At 42.1% G+C, this 11,411-nt stretch overlaps 1 protein-coding gene across 4 annotated transcripts in view; it reads right to left on the bottom strand.

Annotated features, from left to right (window-relative positions):
- TNIP3 (TNFAIP3 interacting protein 3) overlaps window positions 1–11,411 on the bottom strand; it is a 49,731-nt gene extending 38,320 nt beyond the window's left edge. The window contains exons 1-2 of one of the 4 annotated variants that reach the window (XM_050974092.1): window positions 10,874–11,411; window positions 9,363–9,505 (exon numbers count right to left, since the gene is read on the bottom strand). Coding sequence is in view for 1 of the 4 variants with exons in the window: in XM_030238727.2 (XP_030094587.1) it covers window positions 1,008–1,010 (3 nt within the window). In the remaining 3 variants the exon portion in view is untranslated. Of the gene's footprint in view, window positions 1–11; window positions 84–1,007; window positions 1,134–9,362; window positions 9,515–10,873 lie in introns of those variants that run through there. The other 3 variants (XM_050974093.1, XM_030238727.2, XM_018921131.3) reach the window with 3 other exon arrangements.

The raw sequence follows: 11,411 nt of genomic DNA on the forward strand, positions 1-11,411 counted from the left end.
GAAGAGCTCACAGAAAGGTAGGAACAATCCAACCAGCCAGTAGCAAAAAATCATTGGCATTTCTTGACTGGCAGGAACACCAGTCCTACACAACTCAGAAGCACATGCTGCTTTCCACACATTCCAGCACTCCCACATTCTGGACATGTGGTACTGCTGCTGCCAGAAATTTGGACTGTGCCAGCAGCATATCACATTGTCCTGAGGATCCAGAACTGAGCCAAGGAAGATGAGAACTTCTGCTCCATTTTGGGAGGGAGGTAGAACAGTCTAGAGCTCCTACAGATGCCACAGAACAAACAGGAGTGTGCCCTCTGGCAGCAAACACCACCTGGGAAAAGGAAGTTGTAATACTGCAGCTCCGAGTATTCCTAACTCAAGGTTAGGATGCATCAAAACTTCTGAGGTGCAGCTTCAATACCAATTTACAGCCACAAGGTAAGGAAAATATCACCTAGCCCATTCTCAAATGCTATGTGGACTATAGAAAATAATTTGTAGTAGATGTCCTAATGCTTGAACTGCCTAAGGGAATCCTGTGCCTGCTCCAGGCAGAGTCAGAAGCTCAGGGAACATCCCAAACTTCACAAAACAGATGAAACTTGCCAAATTCTCAGCAGAAACCTTTTTCAAAAAGAAGGATTTTGGTCAAACCCAGTATAGGTGCACTGAATCTTTGTACCAGTAAATTAACCCCAAAATAATTGGGGTAAATAATACCTGTTTAACATAGTAATATATATGGCAATATAACCTTTACTATTGCTGTACTCTTCATTGTCTAACTTTATTCAGGAAAAGTAAATAGAACATCCCTATAGTCATTCTATATAAAGAGTAGGAAGAAATTACAAAGCCACTTAGGAAAAAATACACTTTTAAAACACCAGGTTTTGGATTTCAGGTCTTTTTGGTAGATGGGAAGGGAAAAGAGGCACATGACTTCACTCTGAGGCTAGGAAGAGACCTACCTGTACAGATTTCCAATGAATGCAGCTGTTACTCACCATATTTAGGGAAGGTGTCTGTCTCTGCACTGCCAGGTTAGGACATCTCAGTCTCAAAGTAAGGCTCCCTGAATCAAATGAGAACTAAGTGGTTTGGAGGCATAAGTGTATCTGTGTATATATATCTCAAGGTTTAACCTACACCCCAGGCTTAAGGGAAACCCCTTTCCTAAAGTCATTCTAGCACTGAGTGCACATTCATCTCTCTCAAACACAGCCCACACAGATCTACTTGAAAGCACTGCTTGTAAGAGACCACAGAGGATTCCCTCTCATTCCCCAGATTAGCACGGAACAGTGACACAACGCTTCACCCACGCGAGAGCTGCTCTGTGGGAAAAGTGGTGGTCTGGCACGGTGGAAAAGCTGCATCAACTCAAACTGAATAGAACACAAATATCAAATCTAGAAGCAGAAGAATTTACTGTAAGGGGCAAATAGGTCAGGGAGCCGTTTCTAGGAATGTATTTTTATTGAGAATTTATTCTAAAGGTTTCCCTTACAGAATCAGTGCTCTGTTTGACCAGCTACAGTCTCCTCATCAGCAGTGACATTCAGCTCTGCCCCTGACCAGAAACACCTCCCTATCATATCTGATTTTCATTCTGAGGAAGAGTGCTTACAGAGGTAAAGGCTGCAGAAATGTCTCCCCTTCACCAGACAAGAAGTGATGCAGCATTTTCAAGAATCTACCATTCATTCCAGGCTAGAGCCCACTGCACACAGGAGTCGATTAGTCAAGTTTCACAGATGATAAAAATTATCGTGCTGTCACCTAGAAGTGAGAGATTCACGATAGGCAAGCTCAGAAAAACACTCATCTCTAAGACTGATTGGTGTATCAGTTTCGGTTTTGATGACAACAAAACCTGTGCAGCTCTGCAGCGAGGACTAAAAACCCTGCTGAGATTTTTAGGAGACTCCTGCTGTAACACTGGTGATGTAACTCCCTGAGAGCATTCCCATCCTTCTAGCAGAAATGTCTCAGTTGCTCAGGAGAGCAGGGTGCAGCTTTTTCTGTCAAAGCACTTACTCAGCTCCTCACATGCACACCAACAGTCATTTGCAAATTCAAGTTCAATTCACTGCAGGTTTGTTCAAACAAAACTATTCTGCAGGCATTTGCAATTCTAAGAGAGGAAACAACAGGCCAGGATCAGGATGTAGGAAACCAAGGTCCAGTTATTTCCCCTGCCTTTTCCTGAAGGGAGTTTTACTGTGTTTATACCTCCTGTTTAACTACTGGAGATGCAGGGTGATTTCTCCAGTCTTTTGCAATAGTGTTCCACTCCATATGAAGCATTTACTGTCACTTTCTCAGATAAAATACTCATGACTTCAGTTTGATGGCTCACACATTTACCAACAAGAGCTCAGATTTACTGGCTGCCTGCTTAAAATAAATTAAAAAAAATGCAACAGCATCAACATCTTCCACTTCTCAGAACAACATCCTATACACTCAGCTCCACATCAGTCACTTGTTCTTGCCCTGACCTCTTGTTTAATTTTACATAAGCATTTATAAAAAGCTGAACAGCCTCGACAGGGGACGTTTGAAACCCAGAAAAGGCTCAGTAGCAAAGTGTTGGGAGGTGAGTGACACATACTCAAATCCAAGCAGCAAAAGGAATCAAAGCCAAGAGGTAATCCTCTGAAGAAAAATGCTTTTCCCACTGGATGACTGAATAAGAAGGGAATAGCATTAAATATTACTCAGCAATGCATTCACACAGAATACAGTGAATTTAGCCTTCTGTGTTTTTGGCTTTCACTGCACTTCAACACAGCTTTCACCTCTGGACCAACCAACATGCTTAATTGCAATGGGACTGGAAATAGTTCAGGGCATGGCTGTGATTTTGTCAGCATCTGACAGCTCCACCATGATGGGGCTAAACTAAAATTCTGCATGTGTGCAGCTCCTGGGTTTATTATCCATCACCTGTTCAACAGAACCACTGTGGTTTCTGCCAGGGACACCAGGAATAGCCACTTTCCTCCTCATGCAGGACAAGGCAAAGCCAGGACTGTTAAGGCTTTAGGGTCAGGTGCCTTACGCCATCCCATGAGCTGAAAGAAGTGACCAAAGGTGAGAATTGATTCTGGGAAACATCCCCTGAATAAAATGCAAACCACAAATATTTGAACTGGAGTCCTTCTGAGCCTGGACATTTCCTGTTCTGCTGGGCTACTCCAAGCACCAGCCATGCCCAAAGCAGGCACAGGCAGGGATGTGATGCTCCATCTGGGCACAGCATCCTTCCTGCTTCCAGAGAAGAGGAGATGAACATGTGGGCCCTTCCTTTCCTGTTAACAGCAGCTTCACAGCCCTCCTGACTCAAACAATTAGAGGGTTTTCTTTTTTACCTCCTGTAAACATTGGTGATATGAAAGTATTGACATTTTCAGCACAGCAAGGCAGGCACAACAAAGTGTTGGGTGGAGGCAGAGAAAAGCAGTCAATGGAAAATTTGAAGGGGGAACCCTTTCTTTTAACCTCCAGTGGAAAACTGTGGGGGTGCAGCAGAAATCACCTTTTTACCTGACTTTCCCACTGCCCCCATTCAGAAGAAGAAAACCCCTTTGGCTACACCACACAAAACTGAATAGTAAAAATTTCATTGGATCTCAGGCATACCCAAACCACTTATCTAGAAAAAGGCCAGGTTGGATGGCTGCCAATCAAATTATTTTATTGTCCACTGAAGAACTGCTTGTTTAGGGGCTTCCCATAGGGGAAAAATAAGGAAATGAGCTAGAGAAAATTTAATATAATGCAAAGACAACAGCTTAAAGTACCAGATCCTTGGTGACTTGTAAAGGGCTTAATTGACATCTAAGTATTATTCAGGAGAGAAAAGAGCCCTACAAAGAAGAAAGAAGACTGGGGGGAAAGAAAAAGCAATTCCAATAGTGCTCAAAACACTTGGAGACTCCAGTATTCTGGCGAGGCAACTTAAGACAGATTTGCTGCTCAGGAATGTTCTGAGATTTAGCATGAAGTTGACATTTTGATTCCACACTTAGGGTGTTAGGAGATTGTTCTGCTGATTGTTCTGGAACCAGGCAGCCTGCTGTCCTCCACACAAGCCTTCCTTTCTCCCTGGCTGTCTGCAGCTGTCCTCCTCTCTCTGGTGCACGAATGAGAACTGCTCCCACGCACTCAGGGCTCTCTCAAGCTAAAATTCTCTCTTCTGCTTCACTCACAAGTAGGTTGGCTGCTCTTTTTCAGTTACCTATGTCTTGAACAGGTTCACATGCGCCAGATCAAGAAGCAGCAGTGAGACAACCAGTTCAGCTGTTAAATTTTTGAGGTAAACTAAACAATTTAAGGTGAACTTCTCTCTTATCCACTCTTCATACACTATTAAAATATATTTTTGTGCTCACAGGAGTGGCTTTCTGAGGGAGGGAGATGCTGCTGCCCAGCTCTACCTTAAATTTTAGTGAACTGCTTTGATTTTAATTTGGACTAAAACAGCTTTTGCCTGAGATGTATTAAAAGTCAAGGCACTTCCCACCCATTTTGTTCCTGCTCACTGTGGGGTTTTACTGCTTAGCTGTGAACAGAAGACCACCCACAACAAAATCTTACTTCCTTTTGGAAAAATTGGAAATGTCACAGCTCCTTTATGTGGTATTAGATGATGATTCTATGAATTCTTTGCTTCTACTCAAATATATCATGCTATTTCACTGGATTTTCCTGAAGATGCTCATGAAGTTGACAAAACATCAAAAAACAGGCTTTACACAAGCCAGCAGCAGGTTCCAGCAGGAACGAAGTTTGTGGGATCATGGGAACATCCCTTTTTTGTGTTTGTGGGAACATCCCTTCCATCACATGTGTCAATCCCACAAACTTCAAGGGTGCAGCTTCGTGTCAGGAAGGTTTGACTACAAAACTTTTTTCTTGGCAATAGGGCCACCTTGAGCTGGTTTCCCAACCACTGGTCTCTACCACTACATTTTTTACTGAAGAACTGCAGAGTTTAAATTCTGGTCCAAATTGGAATTAAACCTAATTTTAAGCAGTGTCTAAATCCTCCAAGAAAGCATTTTCTCTTTCTGCACCAACATCTGAGAGATTTCTTCCCTATGCATACACAATTTCACCTGCTTGCTAATTACTAAGAGAGAAAAGTCAGCCCTGGAGCTACTCTAAATTTACTACTCTCTACGTCAATGACATCTTAAAGCAATGTTTAGTGGTTTGACAGAAAAGTGACCTTTACTACATGGAGATATGGTATTTTTGCAGGAAGCAAACATTTTCACCCAGATTCAGGGACTGCCAAACCTGTAAGTTGCAGATACTTCCCTGCCTTTTGCTATTTCTTGGCTGAGCTACAAAAATAAAATCAGACACAGGTCCCAAAGGACTCAGAATTTTCTCAACAACTTGATCTACCACAAAAATGAAGTTTCTCTGCTCTCTGATTTTTGTCTCAGCAGCAAGGAATGCAATGAGCTACTATGTTCACCCAGAACAGTGAATACCTGCACAGACAGGGCTGAGAATGAAATCAGGTGATAGACAACAACATAAGTCTGGGTCAAAAACAAAAGGAAAAAAGAACCAAAAGAAGAAAAGGAAGAAAGGAAAAAACCCAGATGTACCCAGTGAGAAATAGTGTTGTTTGCCCTCAGTACAGGTGGCTGAATAAAGAAAGATGCTTCTACCTGGGTTTGCAGCTGACCAAGGGCAAAGAGAAGTGAGGCTGTCTCAGAGGAGGTGTCCTGGCTGTTGGTGGACAGGAGGAAAGGCACTTTGGAGGAGAGGAAGGTGGGGAGATGTGACACATCTACATTTCACATGAGAGTCGTCCTCTTCCCCAGCCTCTCTGCAGGATCTGGTGACCTTTCCACAAGCACCAGCATTCTCCATAGCACTGAAGCAGAAGTTGTCTGCCCCACCTCCCCAATGAAGCATATGAATCTAATTTTCCCTTTTTGTGAAATCAAGAGTAATATCTGCTTGCAACTCTGCAATATTGTTCTCCAAGTGTGTGGTAAAGCTAATAACCACACAAGAGAGAGCTCCCTGGCTGTTAGAAGCCAGATCCAAATATTCCTAAGGCAGCTCTCCATCACATAAGCCTGTAGACACACACACAAATCCATAAAGGCAAACACTCCTATATATCCTACAAGCCAACAGCCTTAGAGCTGTTTCCTGTTACCAACCAAAAGGACTATAAAAATGAAGGAACTCCTGATCTTAGGCTGCTATTTCCACCTCATATGACCTTAATTTTATGGAAAATGTACCCTTGTGTTATTTAGATTTTACTCATAAAACATAGACAGAGGCGGTGTATAGGCATTGGGGAACAATCAAGAAAAATGTAAAACTTCTTTGAACAGCAAAGAAAAAAAGTTGTTAAAATGATTAATTTTTATAAATTATGTAAGGAAAAGCCATTTGCTGAAGTGGAGATAAAGTGGTTTTTTTTTCTTTTCTATTTTCCTTTAGGAAGAAAAAAAAAGAAAAAACAAGTTATTGGAGCACTGAAATGTTGTAGCAAAGAAAGTTCTGCTTCCCTTATGTACTTCCCCAGCAATTATAACCTAAGAAAAACATTAAACACTGAGGATTGTTTTATAATGGAGGGATATTTATCTACCTATTAATCATGACCTTACTCTAAGCTTCTGTAGTTCTCTGTGCACCCTATTTAGAAGGAAGCCTTAAACCACAGCAGAGTGCCTGTGAGTCTGACAGATCAATACTTGTAAATCTTGCAAGCATTCAAGGTTAGTTCAACCTAAACTCCTAAAAGCATATTCACATATTGTCCTGTTACCTGAAAGGAATGCAGCCAAGCAAATCAGACATCATAGAGCATTGCTATGGGATTCTGAATCTTCAGCAGGAAATACCTTTGAAGAGATGCTAATCCAAAAGCATTTTGGGGGTTGAGGGATGGAGCTGTGTCCTCCCATTCAGCACTGGAACTCCTGTCAGGAAGTTAGGAACTGACTGTCTCCCAGTCTGGTTCAGAGCAAGGCCATTTCCAAGTACTCTTCCCAAGGAAATCCCCCCACCTTCAGCTCAGGGTGTTTTTTAAACTGCTCTCTGTCTTACAGCATTAGTCAAAGGCTATGGGAAATTGTACATCTTTGTGGCTTTTATTAACTTATTTCCTTTCCAGCAATATGCTGTAAAACCAGTAGTGAGACTCTTGAAATTCAAGTGTTACTGTGGTGCCATCAGCAGCCTCGTGGTCCTTTTCAATGCTCACTAACTACAACCTTCAAAACCTTAATGCTGAACACATTGATACAAAATGCCTTTAAACGGTGCCTTTTGTAATTTGGGGGGGTTGTTTTGCTGTATCCTGCCACAGTTCTCAGGTGAACTCTCAAAACAAGGAAGGAAATCCAGAGCTGAAAGAGGGTGCAAAGTCAGCATTCAGAGGGTAGACCTGGATTACCTGCATCCTTGACAGGACCAAAGCCTGCCTCAAATTACAATTTCCATCTCCTCTATGCACACACAGGGATTTGGAAATTGGTCAAAACTCCAGCATGACAGAGTTCTGCAGCAGTTACTTCAGATGAAAGAAAGTGATAGACTATGGTTTCAGAACATTGCAGCTTAAAGCAGCAGGGCTAAACCGACAGTAATATAGATATGAGGATAGATTTCTAATGAGGGAACAAAATTGAAAGCAATCTTCCACGTCTAAAAGAATCATTCTTAAAGCAATTCAATTTTGAATCCCTAATGAACATATACAGACACACAAAAAAGCTCAAAGCAAACTATGCCTCTTGCTGAATGGATTTTAATATCCTTTGCTAGAAACACACAAACTATTATGGTTTGGGGCTCTTTTTTGCTTCTTTATGCTCAGCTTCAGAGATACAAAACTGCTTTTCAGCTAGAGATGGGTTTTGCTCTACCAGACTCCTAAGCTGCTTACTTGTTACTGGAATTGCCATTAGACCCCTAGTAAACAAATTAGCAGCAACACTGCTTGCTCACCCTACAACTCCCCCAGACTTTTCTCTGCTTTCAGCTGCTACCTACGCAATGGAACAGGATTCTATTTTAGCAATAATACAATTTCATAGTTGGAACCCCCTTCAGTTTGAAGCAAACAGCAGCAGTGACTCATCACAAGGCTTTTTTTTTTAAAAAAAGGGGATTTCCTACTGAAGTATAGCACCAGTGAACATCACAGGAGGCAAAAATCATCAAAGATCTCAGTAAAGAGGGAGCCCAAGGATCCCTCAAGGAGGCAATACAACTACAGGAAAAAAAAATAAGGGCTTTTATTTCAGCTGGAGGCTCACGATCCAAACTGGATTTGTAATCCTAAAACTGAAATGACACACACACCAGAGCATGAGGCTTCACTCTGAAGCCCAACACAGCAGCTTTCAGCAGCCAGCAGTGGTTTTGGAGCTTTTGATTCATTCTGGATTCTGGCAGGGACAGAGCCAGCACACACATCACCTTCAATGTGGTACCTGACAGAGAACCAGGCTTGGTTTAACTGCTGGACCAAGCAGCAGAGGGAAATGCTATCATTCCCCAATACCTGGGCTCCTTCCATGAGTCACAGCCAAGCACTCTGCTGCTTTCAGTAAGTATGAAGGTCACTTTCAAGCTACTGTTTCTAGTAAAGATAAACCCCCCTGCACAGTGAAGGCAGGAGAGTGGCTGCAAACTACGTGGGCTGTTCATAGGAAGGGGCTGTCTCCTGCCTTGAATACAGATGCCAGCAATCAGGATTTTTAGTAACTGGGTGTCTGCCCAGTGGTTGAGGCTTTCAGAGCACTGGCACACCAGGAAGTTTGCAGGGGCATCAGGTTTTGGGGGAAAGATCAGCAGGCAGAGCCTGAACCCAGGGTTGTTCTGCCACTGGACCACAGTGCTACCTCACCACGTCACAACTTGTGTCTGCTTCAGTCCAGGGGAGAATGACAACTGCCCAGCCTCATGGCCCTCCTGCACTCAGCCCTCAACAAGAGCTGCTTTAGGTATCAGCTTTGTACAAGTTTGGCTACACAAGTTCTAATTCTTTACTTCAGAGAGATGGAAACTGGAGACAACACCAGCAGACCAATCTGTCTTCTGCCTCGTCCCTCAGCCTGGGCTATCTGCATGCAAACAAAACACCACACAACTGAGCCACAATTCAAATATCTCACTTTCAAGTGCCAGGCATGGAAAGCAAGAAGCAAGGAGGAAGTATCAATATACATGAATTTAAAGGAAAGCAATATAAGTGGTGTAAAACAGCTTCATTTCTCCACAGAAGCTACAGAAGACCTGGCCAAAGCCTCCCCTAACTTCTTTGTGTATCATTAATTATTATATAAATTAGAGCTCAAACTCACCCCTTGGTAAAGCTGTTATTCTTTCACAGCAGAGTTTTGTGGAAGGTCTCTGAATAGAAGAGGGCCTCTGGACTGACTCATAGATTCAGGTGTTTGAGAGCCCTTTCTGCCTCTCTCAGGCTCAGCTGGCCCAGTGCTTCCATCTAGGGAAAAGACAAGGAAGCAAAGAACACTCTCAGTGGAACCAAGGGCATCAACTAAAGGACTAATCACACAACTCCACAGAAGCCTGCAATGGCTAAGGGAGGGCTAGAAAGCCAGAGGCACCAGGCATGCAAGGGAAGGAAAGGCTGAGTGTTTAGACAACACAAACAAACAAACAAACCCCAGTCCAGCTGGGCTGTGCTGGAAGCCAACCCACTGCATTTTCTACAAGTTTCCAATTCCCCCTTCTCAGTCAGTAAAGAATCAAGCTAAATTTCTATTCATTATACTTATGCACAGAAGGAAGAAATATTCTTCTGAGCAAATAAGAAGCAGTAAATCTTTTTCAAATCTCTTCTAAGTCTTCTTTCCCAAATTCTCTTCATGTAGTAATTTATCTTGCTACATCTCCCATCTCACCTGCTATAATCTCCACAGCCACAGGTCCAGCAATAAAAATTCAAATTTTTATTTGGTTCAAATTATTTCAATTTGATTCAAATTTTGCTAAAAAAATGGTCTGTCTCAAAAAACAAAATAAAAAAAAAAAAAAAAACCCAACCAAACAAAAAAAACCCACAACCCTGCTCTGTTCCCCCAGGGTTAGCTGGGATTCATCTTCTGACCAGTGCAAGGTATTTTGAAATGCCAGATGGTGAAGCTGCAACCAACATAGAACTTTAAGAACATTCAAGAGATCCATCCATTTTATTTTACATTCTCTACAGAAGATTTTGGTTAGCCCCAGACTTGGCCATCTCCACAAAATGGGAGCAAGCAACAGGAAAGAAATCTTTCAACACATCCAGCCAAAACAGTTTCCCAGTGTCACTCAATAGGAAAAAAAGATCTTACCAATAGGTGAAAATCACCAGAAGGTTCTAAAAATGAATTATTAGACAATAAAATACCAAATAAAGTTATCTAAATATTCCGTTTTGAACAGAATTTTAATTGTTTGGGATATTTTTTCCTGGTCAGTTTTTCTTCAGAACATCAAACCTTTACCAGGCAGGACAACGAGCTGTGTACTGAGTCCACCTAAATGATGCCAGCTGCAACTGATTTGCAGCATTCCCATGTCTCATTGTTTCACTCCAAACTGAATCTGAATATGTTTATTTCTACAAGTTAAAATTAATTTTTAGATAATATAATCTAGAAGTAGATAGATATGTATATATATAATCTATCTCCATGTATACCCGCAATGGTTTAACACCTCAATGGACTAAGGAAGGACAACTTCAAGATGAGAAAGATTCTCTGTATAGTTCATTTTTAATTATAGGTGAGTGCAGAACTTTCAGTGTATCCCACTACTTGGGCAGCGTTTTGCACAACAAACCTTGCAGTTTCTTCCTTACCCAAAAAGCTGTAGGCGATTCTGTGAAACATCCCACAAGGTGTCACTAGAGATGCATCAGCAAAAATGCTCCTCGAGCGCCCTTCGCTATCCTGGCTCCCCCTGCCTTGGAAACATGTCTGGAACGGGATCAGAAGGAGTTAATGGCTCAGCAGGAGCGTCCTGGTGCAGCGGGGCCTTTCCGCTGTAAGCAGCAAGGCGATGATTTGAACAGTAAATGAAGCGAGTACACACAGATCAATGGGAAATGCAAACAACTTCAGGCACCAACTTTTAATGAACTACCTCAATAAATTCACCCCAATGCAGAAAAAGAAATAAAATCAACCGTCAGCTGTGCTTCAGTTCCATGCTAATGCTAGGAAAGATGGTTTGTCTCATTTTGTTTTCATCATTCACAGCTCCATGCTCATCTTTCACACCTAACCCTGAAAACTGCACAGATGTCTTGCAAAAATCTGCTATCAGATATAATGATGTGCCTGCTCCTCATTTACAGTTATCATTAAGGCCCTTTCTACTGAACACTGCATGAATAC

The sequence above is a fragment of the Serinus canaria genome, chromosome 4, assembly GCF_022539315.1.
Source record: "Serinus canaria isolate serCan28SL12 chromosome 4, serCan2020, whole genome shotgun sequence".
NCBI lineage: Eukaryota > Metazoa > Chordata > Aves > Passeriformes > Fringillidae > Serinus > Serinus canaria.